At 36.3% G+C, this 18,893-nt stretch overlaps 1 protein-coding gene across 2 annotated transcripts in view; it reads left to right on the top strand.

Moving 5' to 3' along the window:
- The window catches only part of LOC131689615 (UDP-glucose 6-dehydrogenase), a 64,526-nt gene that overhangs the window by 5,675 nt on the left and 39,958 nt on the right, over positions 1–18,893 (top strand). For both annotated transcript variants that reach the window (XM_058974828.1, XM_058974829.1), the window contains exon 2: positions 13,508–14,045. In XM_058974828.1, coding sequence (XP_058830811.1) covers positions 13,887–14,045 — 159 coding nt within the window. In that variant the 5' untranslated portion in view covers positions 13,508–13,886. The remainder of the gene's footprint in view (positions 1–13,507; positions 14,046–18,893) is intronic.

Here is an 18,893-nt window from a genome sequence, read left to right as displayed (position 1 = left end):
GCTGTCAAACTCGAAGTCGTGTTTTTCGATTCAACGAAAATGGAGGTGAATCAACGCGAGTCGACAGAACAAATTCTTTCCAAACACCTGGAATTTCCTGACCTGTCGCACCGGCAGTTGGGAAAAATGTTGAACATTCACCATTCAACCGTCTCCAGAGTGTTGAAGCGGTTCCAGGAGCGGTTGACGTTGGACCACGGCAAAGGAGCTGGAAGAAAACCGGGACCGGAGAACAAAAAGTCGGAGGGAAAGGTGAAGCGGATGATTAAAGCAAATCCCAACGTTTCAAGCCGTGATTTGGCTAAAAAGATCGGCATGTCGCGAGCTACGTCCAGAATGCAAAGAAGAGAGCTGGACTACATACATACAGGGTACAGAACTTCCCAAACCGCGATGAGCGGCAACAATCGACGGCTAAAACTCGGGCACGGAAGATGCTGACAAAATATGGCTGCTGTGTGATAGACGACGAAACGTATATAAAAGCCGATTTTAAGCAAATTCCGGGGTTCGAGTTTTTCACCGGCAAGAGCAAGTTCTATGTGGACGACAAATTTAAGAAGAAGAAAATGTCGCAGTTCGCCTCCAAATATCTCATTTGGCAGGCCATCTGCTCTTGCAGACTGAGGAGTGAGCCTTTCGTGACAAAGGGCACAGTAAATGGCGAGATCTACAAATCTGAGTGCCTCGAGAAGCGCCTTTTGCCGTTCTTGCAGCAGCACGACGAAGCTCCGCTATTTTAGCCAGATTTGGCACCATGCCACTATTCTAAAAGTGTCCTGGAGTGGTATGAGGACAATTCTGTCCATTTTGTTCCAAAAGACATGAATCCGCCAAACTGTCCGGAGCTGCTCCCGGTGGAGCAGTACTGGGCAATGATGAAGCGGGAACTTCGGAAGAGCAAGAAAACAGTCAAAGACAAAGAAAATGGAAAAAAACTGAGAAACTGGTACCGGATGACACTGTAAAGACTTTGATGGAGGGCATCAAGCGAAAATGCGTTCAATTTTACACTCAAGGCTCCATCGATTAACTTTTCGTATTTTTGAAGTAAATATATGTATAAAACTACCCTAAAATTTTGGTTTGATTTTAAACATTACTTGAAAACAAAAAAGAGAAAGATCTGTGCACCAAGAGCTGCACAATTTCTTTCAAAGAGTCACCTTGAAGAGCCACTTTTTTGTGCCTCCCCTCACTGGCAAGTAGGTAGAAAGGCGAATAAAACTACAATTCAGATAAAGTTTGATCGGAAGGAATCGGATCGGAAGTTTAAAATGTTTTTTGGTTGCCTTCTATGCCTCCGTTCGCGTGGGACCAAGATTCACTCTAAAGAGCCTGTTTATTTCTACTCTTTGAGGTGTGCAGCCGTGGAGTAGAATACACGTATGGGTGCAACACACATCGGAGTGAAGAGGTTTATTGTGAAAGAGAAGAGCGGTGGTTCGCATGAAAAGTGCAAAAAGCATTTTTTATTCTTCTCTTTATTTACTCTGAGGTGCATTACATCCCTGGCTGCATGCCACGGAAAACATATCTAACCGTAATTTTCTCTTCTCAGCAAAAGTTTTGGATATCGTCATAGCTTTGTTGTGATCTATCAGGTGCCAATCATAAATGTAAGCCATGGAGGTAACGAGGTATATGCGAGCCGTGGAGGTAACGAGGTTATGAAAAAAACTCTTCTTGTAAATACAACGCAATATAACAATGAAGCTAGTACTCGCAGAAACCGTCAGGCTTTTCACAAGTTTGCAAACAAGCACACTCTTTTCTATCAAGATGAATGTTCATTATTTGACAGCCAAGAGTCATTGACCGGACACATAACGCAATTCCCGCTTATGTTTTGTTATTATGCTAAAAGCAAAATAAAAACTAATTCAATAATTTAATACAACAATATATTAAAAACAAAAAGAGCGATGAAAAAAATTAACAAGCAAGCGACCTCTAATTTTGTTCCTTCTAAAGACATGGGAGCAAGAACCCAGAGAATAGCGCTTTGCTCTCAGACACCGGATGTCACGATATCCGTGTATATCCCTAGTACTAAACATCCTTCGATACCTGGCCCGGGTTTAATTTCTTTCGAATTTCGCGGATAGCGTTTTTTCGCCGATAGAGGCATTTCGTTTGATTACGATACCTGGTCTGAGTGTTTACTTTTAGCTCCTGCTATCGTCACAATGTTTCGAGTGTCCTGGAGCGCAAATTTTACTCGAGATTAATATTACCAAAACTTGCGTTATTATTTCAGTACAAACCTTTATTTTGTAACTGTGTCAAAACTAAAGCAATTTTGCTTTTTTGGATTTGGTTGACTGATCCGTCATGAGTCGAAATAAAAATAAATAAAAGGAATTTTAAACAATTTCTAACATCAGTTTTGGCACCACTTTCAAAAAGGTTGCGTTGTTTTACCAATACTAATGACCGTCGCGATAAAATTAAAAACCGAAGTGAAAATTTAAAAGCGCAAATGCGAGTTTTTCGGCTTTTTTCCTACAGTAATTTTCACAGTAGTAGATAGTTTCGAGTTTTGTGAATAATCGATTAAAATTTCGTTGATGCTTTTTGACGTTAAATGTGATAAAAGTGTGTTTGAAAAAATGTAGTGAATGTGAGAAGAATGTAATAAGATGGATTCAAGAAGAAACTCCAAATGCAGCTGAAAGATACTTTTTGCACAAATTAAGTGCTATGGTTATTATTTTTCCAAAAACTCGATTGCAATCGGTAGGGGAATATTCTATCTTCCTTAAGTAGCAGTTTGGTGACAATCTAGCAAGGTTAGTGTATTGAAAAATGCATTTTCCCTTTTGTGCGTGCCTGATACATGGTTAGGCAGGGGAAGGAGGGGGGAAGTGGGATAGCCTGGTTTCGTAGTATAATGTCCTTAAACCAGAGTTAGAGAGATTGTAAGATTTCGACTTTTTTCTTCGGACAAATTTTCAATGCCCGTTTTACCCCACTTCCCGTCGAAGTAAAAATATAATATTTAACCGAAGTCCATTCCATATATGCACAAACAAATGCTGATATTTTCATTAAATTCGAAGAACATCAACAGTGATAAAATTTAGAAAAACTCGTTCTTACTTAACCCTCAAACGCTATAATGTCTTCGATCCACACATTTTTTTTAATGTGCTGTTCTTTTGAAACATTCCAAATGGCACCATCGTTCAAAGTGGATAAAAGCTAGTTTGTGTAAGTGCTATAGTTGTGCTTTGTAACTTTGGCCAGTGAATACGTAACCTAGGTGCAATCCACAATCGATTGTTTTTTGGGTCATTTTCGACCCATTATTGTGGCAGCGTTCAAAATCCGTATTTTAGCGGTTAGCGCTCAGGTAAATTTAAGTGCAATTTTTAACAATATTAATATTGAATTTTTCTTTTTTTATTTCGACTATGTTAGTCACATCTCGGGTGATTCGTAGTTATTCTGCCTAAGCTCGACCCTCATTAACAGAAGGCAAAGATTAAGCCCGTACGATATTAAGCCTGTTCTAATGACCCTGCCACTTCTAGTTTTCCGATCTATTTACTTCACATCCCTGCTCTCACTTGAGTACTATGGCTCTAAGTTTCATAACTTTCCCTACCCAGTAATCTCTAGCTAATTGAATGTCGTTAAAACGTAAAAATAATATTGAATTTATGCCGGGTTCAAAATAAACGATTATAGCGGTAATGGGGAATTTTGGGGTTATATAGGGTTAATTCCAATAACATGGCTAGTGACTGTATCTGGATACCAGGTGTAGTGATCATGTACAACCATAGTCCATGAAATCACAAAGTTCATGAATCAAATAGACACACTAGATGTTATTCCATATCAGCTCACAGCATCCGATCACCTGGCCATTGACTATTCATTTAATACTACAACAACCAATGAACTCCGTCAGTTATAATTTCCGATATGAAAGTTGTGTGAAACGTGCTAATCTTTAATTCATATTAACGAAATGTCGTCCGCATCAAATATAGATACGTGCTTCCCAGGTAGTATGCCGGCAGTAACATTTCAGTTACATAATAGTCCAACTAAACCGTTTCGCCGGGTCTCGTGAAATATATATGTGTTTCGTATAGACCTCCGTCTAGATAGACCAACTAAAAAAATACAAATTCATGAAATGCACTAACACAGCTTGAGATTTTTTTCCCGAAATATTGACTTGATCGGATTGCTTCCACCAAAATCAAGCTTGCTCGATTGCCGTTATGTAACCTAGGTCTTGTAAAAACATTGCATCCTATCTAACTTAGACTATTCATAATGAGCTAATCTCAACAGTACGAAGAAGCGTGGGTGTCCGTGCCACGGTCCAACGGCACGTAAACAAAAGTGTGTACGTGACCTTAGACACTGTGTATATACCCCAAATAGTTATATAGTGTGACCCTCATACGACATAGACCAGCCTCCCAGGTCGATTGTAATTCGGTACTGTGCTTAGTTGCTTACCGACGCACACTGCAACAACAGCTGGCAAATTTGGCTACAATTATGTATTGCTACTATTGATGATATGCTTCCATGTGAATTATAAATAGACAATAGCTAGTTCTGGATTCAGTTTGGAAGCATATTTGGAAGGTGGATAGATACCAATCCACCTTCCAAATGTTAATAATTTCGAGGCGATCTGTGTAACACACGTAATTAGTGTTAAATGGAGAGACGAAAGGTTGCATTTGATCCTATTGATAAAGCTACTTTTTTTTCAAACATAACTGACCCTATAGCATCTCTCTGAGCCTCAAATTGACAACAATTGTAATTGCTTGTAATTTCAATATCGGCCAGCCAGCGAAAGCCAATCGATTTATTGTTCAGTTGAAGTATTATATGAATAGCTACATGTAATGTAAAACTGCTTCAGTAATTGGGTCGGGTCCGAATTAACTTTCCAAATATTGAATTTTAAATGGAATATTAACAAAAAGGTTTTTCTATAGATTTTTAACATGTAACAGGAAAAATATTCTGGATAACTCATGAGAAATGATAAAAAAACATTACATTTCTACATCCTTCAATAATTATTTAATATATTTTGATAATATGCAGTGTGCTATGAGCAAGACCGGCGAAAAACCTGCTGAGAGTGTAGCAAACTCCCCACCTGAAAAATGGTTGTCCATACCTAAAGATACAAAGTTTTTCTTTTAGTTTTTTTTATTCACCTGTCGCTATGGATATATATTGTAAAAACATTCAAAAGAACTACGACTCTTGCTTTGTTAAAACAAATCCTTATAAAATTGCTATTTTGTGTACAAAATTTAATTATTGCTATTACCGTCATCAGGGGCTGCTTCACGCCAAAATTAGGATTTTTTACATTTCTGATAAAAGAAATGTATAGCATCCGCTCAAACTTTAAAAATGTTTTCCGAGGCCCGGAAGGCCGAGTCCCATATACTAATCGACTCAGCTCGACGCTTTGGGACAACGTCTGTGTGTGTATGTGTCGGACAAACTCTCATTCGTGTTTCTCAGCAACGGCGTATTCCAGTATCTAAAAATGAGACCAAAACAAACCACCAACTCTTATCGCCGAAACGGCTAAGTTTAGGTCAATAGCACCTTCGGAGAATTTATTGGATGCAATATGCTTTCTTTTGATGTTGTGTTTTCACAGTTTCATTCCCCTATAAGTGAGATATTTTCATTAATTTTCTTTCAAGTGATTGTATAGAGATGATGTCTTCAGAAAAATTATAGCTCTTTCTTTTGCGAACAATACTGCTGAAGACACTAAGCGTCTTTCTTATATGCTTTAAAAGTTTTATTATGATACTTATTGTTCAATATAGCAATGATCCGTGTGAATATCCCAACCGAATTTTTTTTTCAATGAAACGGAAAAGGGTGATATCGTGACATATTTTGTATTTAATTTTTCTACCTACCACCTCTAGAAATAACCACCGAGAAATTTCAAGTTGTCTCTATGTGCCTTGATCGCATCAGTGTGCAAACTTTCATTTGCCAGAACCTTCTGACAGCTAATTTTCTAACTTATGACCCTCAGATCGATCTGGATCCTATCTCGGAAACCGGGAAGTGAAATAAACTCGTTTACAAGAAACTTTTTCAAATAGTGTCTACTTGAGGATTTTTTTTTGAAGGCATATTTTTTCTATTGCATCGAATTACACCAAATATATGGTAATTTGGTAATGAACGCACTGAAAATATAAATTCGTAAATATAATGAAATTGATCGTGTAATACACGAGTTCATTCGTCGTTTTCTGCTACGAAGCATTTTCGTGCACTGTAAATAGTAGGTTTTGTTCATTTCATGAATTGACAAAATGGCCGCTTGATGGATGAAAGTTTTCGTAAATTTTACTCGTATAGTGTACATTGCGCGAATGTTTCGTTGATGACGAAATTATTTTTGCTGGATGAAACGAAATGCTTCGTTTGTTTTAATGCATGTTTGTATATATTATGAACGATTTCGCTGGTAGCACATTCATTTTCGTTCATCTTAGAAAAGTTTTCGTATCTTTAAGCATATTATTTTGGCATTGCTCCTTCAGAATATGGAACGAGCACGGTTTCTTTGTGAATCATCCCGGAAGAGAACAAACTCCAACTTATTCATGCAAACCCAACGAACAGTTCGCGATGGCTCATCTGAATCCAATCGAATCCATACTGCTCTGGATTCTGGATCTGGATCTACTGGAAGCGAAAGAGATTCAGGAAATCTTCCTGGAACAGGCGGAGATAGATACAGTTATTGACTATGTGACCATCGTGATGATAAACAATTATCTGGCATATATAGTTACTATTATCATTCATAATAATAGCTGTCGGCGCTTTATCCCAGCCATATTAAAACTTTTTTTAATTTATAAAATACTTCGTGAGCCCTCATATTATGCTGAATTAAGTATGCGTAAAATAAAATAACCACTTTGGAACGTTTTGTTGCGAAAAAACTAACGCATGAAATTTCAGACGCTGGGCTGATAGGGTATCAAAAAATTATTACAGAGAAAATTCCGCTCATATCCTTATATTTAGCATACAATCGAATAATATCTTTAATCTTGCGAGAAAATTCATTTAGCAGCTTTTTTGAAAACACTTCTCTCTTCTCTCGTGCCGTTTTGTCTCATGATTGGTGCGTTGCATAAAACCACCTTTCCCTCACACTTTGTAATTTTTTTTAAGGAAAAAAAACATTTTCTTGCGAGAATTTACATAAAAAAATACTCTGTTTAGAACCAGGCTTGATTTGCAACGTATTAAGCAATTATTATAAGCCTTGAATGCACTGATTCAACGTTAAAATCAGCGAGAAAGTTGTGAATCCCCTCCGGGTCCTAAAGAGGAAATAATTTTGCCTTAGGAAAAAAAGATATGGGTTCAGCCTAGCGTATGAAATTTCATACCAGCAGATTTTTCGCAATTGTTTCACCAATTTCTTCCATTTTTTCGCGCAGAGCCACATCTTTCACACCTCTCATGGACATTCGTTCTCAATCTTAAACAAGAATTAGTGATTCAGAAGAGAAATTTAATTATATATGGTAGGGTATTCATAGGAGACCAGAAGTTCGAACACGCCTTTATTGTATAACAAATATGATCCAGAAATGTGTTGTTTTTTCATATGAAATTTCATAATTTAACATATTTTAATGCATCTTCCATGATTGCACATATTTACAAATATTTCTAAAACACTAAATTTTCCGAGACGAAATTACTTCGTTTTCTGAAACATTATATCGTCTTGAGTGAACTTTATTTAACAAGCTTGCTTATGCTAAAACGCTCGAAAATTGGAGTTGTATATATTCTAAAGAGAGCAATCACCAGTACATTTTCATTTAAATCGATTGGACATACTACAGAAAGTATCATGAAGTGGGTTTTAAATAAAGTATGATTGTGGTTTTTTGATATTGAATCACACTACAAATAATCGTGATTGAGACTACTAGTTTCTGCTATTCACTCCTAGAGGGTCTATTTTTGGTAGCATTTGGCTATGAAGAAAATCTGTATTCAGGGGTTATAGATGCGCGTTGGAGAAAAAACTCTAATTTGCTTTTGGTATGCTTTGACTGGATATACTCTCGATATATTTCTAAGAGATTTGGGCATTAAAACTTATTAAAAGATTTCCAAATATATTTGTTATTCTCATAGAATACCAATAATTTATTTGAAACATATTGCAGCTTTTAAAGAGGATTTTAACTATAGTCCTTATCAAATGGTAAATGATCTTTAGTGGGACAATTTGTTGTTTTTTTCTGCAGTATTCTCGACACATATCTTGATTTTGGCATAAAATTAGGAAAATATTTTAGCAAAAACGTATTTGATGACAGGTAAAAATTTTGGTAATTTGTAGATTGAAATTTAAATTAATCTGTGATTGGAACCAGAATAACAGTTTTACTGACTAAAGAATATTGGTCATGACTGGGAATGTATTTATCTTGCATGGAACTAAAAATAATTTTGATTAGGACTATAATTTCTGCCCCCTTTACAAGTTGCAATATGTTTCAAATGAATTACTGGTATACCAAACGGATGAAAAATATATTTAGAAATGATTTAATAGGTTCTAATGCTCGAATTTCTATGAAATATATCGAGAGTATACGCTATCAAAACATGCCAAAAGCAAATTAGTATGTATGCATCTATAACCCCCGATGATAACAAAATGCTACCAAAAAAGCTCCTCTAGGAGTCAATAGCTGAAACTGGTGGTCTCAATCACGATTATTTGTAGTGCGATTAATATCAAAAAATCATAATTACACTTTATTTAAAATCTAATTCATGACATTTTCCGTAGTATTTTCAATCTATTTAAATGAAAATGTAGTAGTGTTTGCTCACATTAGTATATATAAAACTCCAATTTTCGAGCGTTTTATCATAAGCAAGCTTATTCAACAAAGCTCACTCAAGGCGACATAATGTAAATTTTGCAGAATATGATGATTTTGGCGCATTACTTCATTTTAGTACGTCTTATCGCATATTTTTTAAATAGTTCCATACTTGATCAGTTTCTCTATAGTCCCACCACAGACTAACAGACATAACACTATGAGGGAATTCCCTCAAAAAACATCGATCCGACAACTTTCCCAGAACACTAGCTCCACCTTTTATTCACAGTCCCAAACACTCATTTACTGGTGTGTTACCCCTCGGGTTTGGGAACACTTTTTCACTAGTGGTCTATCCCCCATATGCTTGTTCATATGTCAGTGGCGCCATAATTTCAAATGTGGCCACAGTCCCAACTATAAATATATTTAAAATGACCGTTAAAGCGGGCGAAGCTTTGTTTTTGAGTGTTATGTCTGTTAGTCTGTGGTCCCACTTAACATCATTTACCCTATTCTTCAGTCAATAAAACTGTTATTCTGGTTCCAATCAGAGTAAAATTAAAAATCCAATACATAAATTATTAGTTTTACCTTTTATCTCATACGTGCTTTCTAAAATATTTTTGCCGAAATCGACGTATATCTCGACGATACTGCAAAAAAATCAACAAATTTTCCTTACACAAGATCATTTAAATGTGGTATCGTTTTTGGATGCGTGTGGATGTATTTGGTTATGCGTCATAATCACTTTACCCGCTCTACTATCGGTAGCATGGGGCAATTTTTATGATTTCAAATTGACCAATTGGCCTTTCTCATACAGAAAGGTTATGCAATCGCTCCAAATCTCGACTTTTTAACCAAGGCCCGGCCCCGGATAGTCGAAGCTTATATACCATTCGACTCAGTTCGACAAGATCGGAAAATGTTTGTGTGTGTTTGTGTCTATGTGGCAAATAATATTGCCTCTATTTCTGAGAGATGGCTGAGCCGATTTGCACAAACTTACTCTTCAATGAAAGATACAGCCTTCCTATCGGCTGCTATAGATTTCGGTTCGATAGGGATTCCGGTTACGGAGTTGCAGCTTGAAAAGTGCGGCCACACAACTATTTTTCACTTAAACTGGTACCACTCGCTCTCATACCACTATCACCATTATCAAAATGATGCAAAATGTATTAAAATGGGTGCAAACTAAGATTATAATTTTTTGTTTCAAGTGTTTCACTATCGACACGTAGCTCATCAAGTTCGTGGCTGGCGAGCCATTATGTATAAGTGCAAAGTGTACTAAGAATGTAATAATACTCTGATACACAGATGTATGACTTCACCCCCTTCTCCCCTTGAATATTGTCCCAAAACTTATGTGCCCCCTATCTTCTAGTTTTAGTTGATCAATCCGTTCGAATCTGTAATCCTGGCCGTTAATTCCTGATGCCGAAAACTGAAAGTTTATATCTACCCCCCCCGTTCAGCCTTGTCCACCCTCCCTCCCATGTCTCTGATACACAGATGTATGACTTCACCCCCTTCTCCCCTTGAATATCTTCCCAAAACTTATGTGCCCCCCTATCTTCTAGTTTTAGTTGATCAATAGTTAATCTCGTTAAGAAATGCACAACAGTACCACTACTTTAAAATAGCCCTAATTAATTCCCCTTAATCTTGAACCACTCTCTCTAGTTATTTCTAGTTAATAAGCTTGTAAAATGTTCCGCTTAGTTAATAATTAATTTCTCCTACAATCTCCATTCTAAAATCATAAAGTGAATTACTATACAAAGAACACACAAAATGACCCGTCCCCCAAATCTTACGAATATTATATTATACCCTCTTTTATATGTATAAGTTAGCTGTAAAGTTTTTTTTAGTTTCATTATATAAAACAAAATAATATTGAAATGTGTAACCCTCTAGTTTTAAGAAATTCAAAATGTAAAACAATGAAAAAATGGCACCTTTAAGCTAACTCATACGTGCCTTATCAAATGAACAAATTGAAAAAAAAGAATGTAATAGGCATTTCCATAATTATATTGAACATTACCAGCCATGGAGTCAAAGTTTAAAGAAATGAGAAAGGCACAATTGCACCGCTGGTGGATTATAACTAGTTATTTTGAGTTTTGAATACGAATTTGCTCTAGTTACTCCTCTGTGCGACGCATTACCATTCACCGAACCTATGTAGGCAGTACTATATTCAGTAATTACGAATTGAATACAGCAAAATACAAAACAAACTAAACTGAAAAAGATTAACTTGCCGGAGCTTTCGTGTCGTGGTCACGAAACATCGTTAGCGTGTGTTTTTCACCTGCCTTCTCATTTCTCCTTGGTACCTTACCCCCTAGTTACCGAGGGAAATGTGCCAATTATGGCAGTAGTGACTATTGTTAACTTATTTCGCGCCTTTTAGTTTCAGACCAAACATATAACATAATGACAATATCTATTTAACTGATCAAGGATACGTAAAGTAAAATTTTTAATAAATTTTGAACATATTTGTTCGGCTAAATCCAACTTTTAGTTTAAAGGTAAATTACCTTCTTAAAGGATCTGTTACTTCACCTCCTTCACATAGCAAAACTCGCGAATTCGAGTAAGTGTGCTCAGCAAAACTTATGAATATTACCACGTAATATCTCATTAAACCGCTACAAATATTTTGAATGATGCATTGTAAAATTTAATCGTTCAGTCTCAATACGGCATTAGTCTAACAAGTATCGAAGTTCACGGCTATTCAATAGGTACTTTAAATTCAAAGCAGATCTAATTTCAAGTTCCGTTATTACTAACAAGCCCGTGTATTAGGTTATAAATAGCTTGTATTTTCCTTCGTTAGTCGTTTTTAGTGTTCGTATATGCGTATTTTTCAAACAGTCCGATGTGAAAAATAGGAAATACTTTCCTTGATCTATAATACTTTACGATATCATGATTATTTGTCCATATTACGTGTTATCTTTCAAAGGCTTCCAACCCAATCGTAGAGTTGAAACAATAAATCTGTCTAAATACTGTTGCAATCAAGGTTGCAATAGTTCTGCGATTAGTTGCGCAGACAAGATTAGCTTCCCTAGACAATGGCCCGGTGGCCCAGGGTTTATAAAAAAACTCAAAGACTAAACAAGATCTTTTATTTTACCAGTGACCATGTACTCGAAGACTACCTAAACAACTAAACGATACTTTACAGGTCGCATCGCATCTAAATCTCCAACTACACGACACCTACCCTATCATTTATCCTTCCCTGTGAACGATGGCGATAGGTGTGGCCGGCAAGTGACTATCATATTGTTGCACGGTGTCTCTGGTAGAACAATATTTAGACAAAAAACCAGTTTTAATCCAATTGGTGCAATTGTGCCTTTCTCATTTGTCCAAACTACGATTCCATGGCTAGGTTATGTTCAATACAATGATCCGGGGGGTCCGGACCCTGCCGAAAATTTTCAACTTGTTAAGAAATTTTAAACTAGTTTTAATTTTAAAGTAGCAACCTCTTATTGCATACCCCTACCTAAGCCTTTATAGGTCAAACAAAATTTTGACCGGGATTAGGTTGACGATTTTTAGAGTGATTGCATTTCTATATGAGAAAGGCAAAAATGTGCCAAAGTCCCAAAAAGTCAATTTTCGTCAAAATCTTTTTTTTGAGATTTCATTAAATCTTAACGTTTTATGAACTTTATAGTCATTTGGCACCAAAAATGCAAATTCGATTTTGAAATTTTCCCTTAATGCCCCCCTTCCCTTTGAGAATTTTTCATTTCAGTTTATATGGGAATTTGCTGTGTGGTCGCACTGTTCAACCCTTAACTCCGAAACCGGAAGTCCAATCAATAAAAAATTCAATAGCAGCCGATGTGAAGGTTGTACCTTTCATTTGAGACTAAGTGCAAATCGGTCCAGCCATCTCTGAGAAACAGAGGTTACATTTTTTTCCACATACACACACAGACATTTTCCGATCTCGACGAGCTGAGTCGAATGGCATATGACACTCGGCCCTCCGGGCCGGGATTTGGTAGGAGATTTTTAAAGTGATTACATAACCTTTCTATATAAGAAAGGCAAAAACATCTCTAGATAATTTGGAATCAATAAAATACAGAGAAATATTGATTCCTACAATCAGGAGCTAAGACGAAAAAAATTAGCGGTATTCAATTGATCAAACTCTGTTTATTTTGGCAACTGATGAAGTTTGAAAAAAATCGGTAATACTTATCATGATCAGCATTTTTTTCTACTTGGTTGGACATCTGGAACTTCGTCGCAGTTCAATGAAGTCCAAAGCTATTTAGTTGGGCCATATTTGTTTTCTTGAATCGTTGCCACGATCCGAGACTAACCTAATAAAAAACTGCTCAAACACCGAAGGCATGCCCTCTTATACAAAAAAATATATCAATGATCATCAGAGATCTGACGCCATCACCAGCAGGCCCGAAACTGAAGATACTCGATGACGAAAGCAACGAAAAAGCAAATAGCACTCACTTTAAATCAACTTTTAGCGTTTTTTTGCCTCACTACTACTCTATGTTTTCCTTCTGCTTCAATATCTTCCAAAGATTCAATCGACGACGTGATCAGTCGTAAGTGTGCACTCCAGTTCGGCGGACGTGTCCCCCCAGCAGAAGCAGAAATAGCTCCAAAGCTCATTCGCGTTGAGCACTCTTGTCTGGACTCCTCATGAAACGGATCTGGAATAGCTGACGCACGAGGTGGCATCGGTGAAGGGAAAGGAAATGAGAAGCTGCTTCCTGAGCCAAGTGATAATAAAAGCAAAAGTGTGGTTCAGTGTGTGCTCGAAAACTACGGTTTGCATTTTGCTTCAGGGTGTTTAGAACAAGTTGTATATTTTTATCGCAAGTTGCTCAGTACTTGTTGGTGCAAAGAGCAACCAAGTTCATTCAACGCGCGAGTATTGCATTGTGATCGTGCGTGACAATGGTCATCTCGAAGATTTGCTGCATAGGAGCCGGATACGTGGGGGGTCCCACGTGCAGTGTGATGGCACTCAAATGTCCTGACATCAAAATCACGGTCGTGGATCGCAGCGTAGAGCGAATCGCTCAATGGAACTCGGACAAGCTGCCCATCTATGAGGTAAGTTTATTTTCGCACGTTTACGTTGCACAAATACCGATACCTTGACATACTCGAAAAATGATTCAAATTGTGATCCTATAGTTTCACAATTTGAACATTTTTTCACGTAATTTTGAACTGAACTCTATCCGTTTGCTGTAGATTTCCGTTACCCACAATGTTTTAAATTGGTTGGGGCTAGATGGTACGATATCCAAGATTGAGTTTTTATTTTACTATAGAGTGCCACGTTCTACATTTGGTAGTTCCATGTTAGCCCTGCATTTATGTACACAAACCTCATCATCTTAATATTCCGATTGTGTTTCTCTGTCCATCCGCATATTCACTGACCGAAACGATTTCTCGGAAGAAATCTGCTGATGGCCAAAATGCAGTTTTCACCAAATGAACATATGTTATCAGTGCTTCCTGGAAGTAGCTTAGCTTGTTTTAGCATTTTGTTGGCACTTTACTACCGACCCTAATGATAAAATGTGTTTTGAATTAGAGCTGGAAGTTAATCTTCTGTACTGTATTGCCTTGAAAAAGGCACAAATCGAACCGTTTCGTTATCGGTCTCAACCGTGGTAAGGGCGAAAATAGTTGCGCTAAATTTCTGATAGGGAATTCAAAATAGAACAAAAACTGCAACAAACTGTTTTTTTTTAATTTCCAACAAATTGGCTATGCAATGTTCAAACGAAAATATGACAAGAAATCTAAATAAAAACTCTACAATATTAAAAAATAGCTGCTGCTGAATTTATTGCTATTAACAATCTAGGTATTAACTAGACGTTCAAGCTGTTCACGTTTTTAGGTAAAAGAACATGTTCAAATCCAAATTATTTTCAAATCTATCTATAAATAATTAAATAAGGTGTGGATGTGCAGAATATTAATCTTTTGGTTGAATGAGAAATACCTGGACGATATTCTACAAAATATTATGCTTGACGGAAATCACAATTAGGTAATGTTACAAAACATTATAATTTTACTCAAGAAACAATATTTTACCTCTAATGGCTATGACTATTTCAATAAAATAAGGAAGTTTCTAGCAGTTTCTTCAACTATCTATTTATGTATTATATTCTCGCAAATATTTTGACTTTTTATTGTGAAAACGACGAGGACGACTTTTATTTGAGCTTGAGATTGTTCGACAATTACTGGTTACAAAACCATAATTGATCGGCACCGTGTTTACCGTACAGGACAACTGCAGGACTAATGCCTCGGTCCCACAATTTATCCGTCCCAGTTGAAATCGAACGTACGACGACTGACATATGGTCGGTGTTAGGTCAGACCGGACTAAGTGACAGTGCATTGATTTCGAGAAAAACGCGTTTAAAGTTTGAATCGCAGCATCCTTTACATTATAATTGGAAAATAGTTTTTGCCATAATTCTTGTTTATTGTTTCATATTTCAAATCTGGTAAAAGTGGAATGTAGATTAAGAAATTCTTTATCCAGTGCTATCATTAACTCATTTTTTGAGGTTTTGCGACTTAGTCCGGTCTGACTTAACACCGACCATATGTAACGAATGGCCAACCTCCTGTATCAACTAACGAGTCTTTAAAAAATACTTAAGCCAATCGCGCTATATCGTATGAATGAAATCCATGCCATTCAATATACTGCATCCACGTCACAATTCATTCATGTTGATTATCCACGAACGATGCATGCAACAGAGATCAGCCCGTCGGACCGCACATAACATACATTCCAGTTAGTCCAAGGTTGAAACGAATTAGACGAATTCGAATGTGTGTATAGTATTAGGGTGGTTCAACTTTTGTTTGTAGCTCAATATTTGACTGATTATGAGGCAGCAGAGATTAAATCTAGTCCCTAATTGTTTTGTCGACTAGACCGTTCGCTGCTGCTCCGTTGTTTTCCAGGATCAAGTTTAACTGCAGAATTTTTAAGGCCCGTAATTCTATTGTCAAATTAATGCTAACAAAAATGTCCATGCGGTCCGATATTTTTAATTAACCCCCGAAAAAATGCTAAACTCAATGCTATATTACTCTCACGTTCGACCTCTGAACGGACATCCCTATACGCCACGATTGCCTTCGAATTTGTTGGTGTGACTTCTTGACGCTGCTTATACAACTGTCGAAAATTGCTGTCTACGCAAATGATTGATTGCAAACAATTCACTATGCTAATGACCGGTCCAATGCGAGACGTATTTACAATTGTGTAATCCGTTGCGCTAGACAAAGGTTGAATGCATATATAGAAGGTGTGTATTTATTTGGTAGATTTTTCGCTTGTCACAATAGTTTTTATAACAACTTTAGTTACAGGGGTTTAGGCACTATTTCAAAACCTTCTTTCCTTTGTTAACCCTCTGCTGTCCAATTTTTTGTTTTGCTTAAAAAGGCTATTGTAGATTGTTTTTGTAATGAGGAAGCCGAAAAAAAATATAGCCAGCTCACGAAAGCTACTGATTTTTCAATTAATCGTACACAACATAATTTCACAGCTGCAGAGGAGTACTACAAGTTAGCAACCTAAAAATATTTTTCATTTTCTCCAAAAAATTAAAAAAGTATAAACATTTTTTAACTAAATTACACTGCCACACACAAAATAGTTTTTTCTCGTTTTCCTAAAATTTTCAGCATTCAACGTTGAATGTTTTCAACATAGTGATTTCAAAATGCAAATAATGTATTTGTATGTTCAATGGAAATGTTGTGAAGAGGTCTTCATAGTGATGACAGCATAAAATCGTGTTTTGAATATTCTATGACGATTTTCCCGTGACCCGCCAAAAGGCGGAGTTGGGCAGCAGAGGGTTAAAGTGCGGAAAATTACGTCTTGGTCCAACTCAGAAACGATGTTCGACTGAAATATGGCATCAGAAAAATTACAATTATCTATAGTTGCGCGTTCCAAGAATTGTGTTATCCACATCGAAATGGTCTGGTTCAGTATGGATTGGTTACGTCCTCAATAAAGGGTGATATCGTAACATTTTTTAAATGAAAAAAAAAACACAATCATTGACAGCAGTTGGCAATCAATTTAATTTTCAAACTATTTTCAGTCAAATGTTCACCGTGACTGCGTTTTACAAATTTCATTCGACCAGTCCATTTTTTGTCACATTTTTGGTAAGAGCTAGAGGAATTTCGTCAATAACGTCTTCAATTCTCTAGTTCATCAGTTGTTTGCAGTTTGTCGGCTTGGACGAGAGACTTTACGTAGCAACATAAAAAGTCCATATCATGTCAAATGTTAAAATCAAATTGAAAGAGCGAGGCAGCCAATGAACATTATTCTTTTTCGCTATAATTCGTCAATCGGTCATCGTATATTATTAATCGATGGTTACAACGGTCATATGACTTGTTGCCCCATCTTGATGACACAAAAGATCTTCCAAATGTTGTGTGGTTTTATTTGGAAATAACCAGTCCTCAAACATGTCCCGATATTATTCACAATGACTTTAATGTCGGCTCCGGCATCATATTTGAAAAAATTGAACCATTCGCTAAAAACTGAACCATACAACTATTTTGTTAGGATGCAATGGAGTCTCTAGGGTCTCCTCCGGCTGCTCGTCACCGAAACCGAAACATTTGTTTGTTTACGTATCCATTTAACCAAGCATAAGTGTCGTGTTCAGAGGGGGGGTTGGTTAAGGCTTTTCGGCGTGAAAAAAAACTTTCTCTGCGATTTTTTTCAAAAGTTTGCGTGAAGCGAATTGATCAAAACTTTTGTACATTATAGTGTATTTTTTCAAAAACGTGCTGTAATTATTCCATGCAAAAATATCTACAAACGACTCGATTACGAAGCTTTTTGTGGAAAGTCTCTGGAAAAACATGTTTTGCGGTGTTACCTGCCATTCAAAATCTACTGAACCAATTTCTTTTAAGTTTTGCATACACATTCTATGTAAAAAATACCTAACCCGCACGTTGAGTTTTTGAGATAAATTTTCAATTAAGGGTTTTTTTACTCATCTATCTATATGAGGGCCCGACCGGCCGACCACAAAATTGAGCATCGTCGATTCGAACGAAACTTTGAAGTTGAGTTCGGTTTATGAATCTCCTTGATTTTCTCTGACAATTGCAATGTTTTGAGGCAAGAGCAATTTTTTAAAAGGGTGTAGACATTTCTACGTGCATTAATTTCCAAAAAAATTTGTTCGGAAAAATTATCGGTAAAAAAGTTTGTCTAACAATAACTTAATACATGTTTTTAAATTCCATACTGATTGACATACGAAACTGCAATTTTATTACAGAATATAATTGTAAGAATCGTTTAAAATCAAAATGCATTTAACAAAAATCTTCCGAAATGCGATAGTTTTCGAGATATTTGGAATTTTGTTCCAACAAAAACAGTTAACTCGTGTGCTCTTTTAGTTATTCGTGTTACCCCATCATAAAATGTCAAAAATCTAATGTTTATCGTTTTAAAGACGTAAAAGAAACTTTTTCAGTATATTTGGATCATGGAGAAGCTTTCAATAAAAAAGTTTTCCTAACAATAACTTTTGACATATTTTTATAATTGATACTATTTGCTGTCGAAAAAACAATTTTATTTTTGAATATGATTCTATACGCCATTTTAATTTAAAATGCTAATAACAAAAAATTTAAAAAATGTGGTATTTCTCGTGATATTTTAAATTTTGTTTTATCAACACAATTCTTTTGTTTTATTACGACCATTTCAGAAGTTATTCGCATTTCTCCATCAACAGCAATAGGTTTTTCAAAAACAATCAAAATACTATTCAACCATAACGTCTTATGATTGATTTAAATAGTTCGATCATATTTTGCTTGTTTTCTTGTAGCATTCAAATG

This window comes from Topomyia yanbarensis, chromosome 3 (assembly GCF_030247195.1).
Source record: "Topomyia yanbarensis strain Yona2022 chromosome 3, ASM3024719v1, whole genome shotgun sequence".
NCBI classification, from domain to species: domain Eukaryota; kingdom Metazoa; phylum Arthropoda; class Insecta; order Diptera; family Culicidae; genus Topomyia; species Topomyia yanbarensis.
Note: the sequence above shows the minus strand (reverse complement) of the source record. Positions and strands in the feature narration are given on the sequence as shown.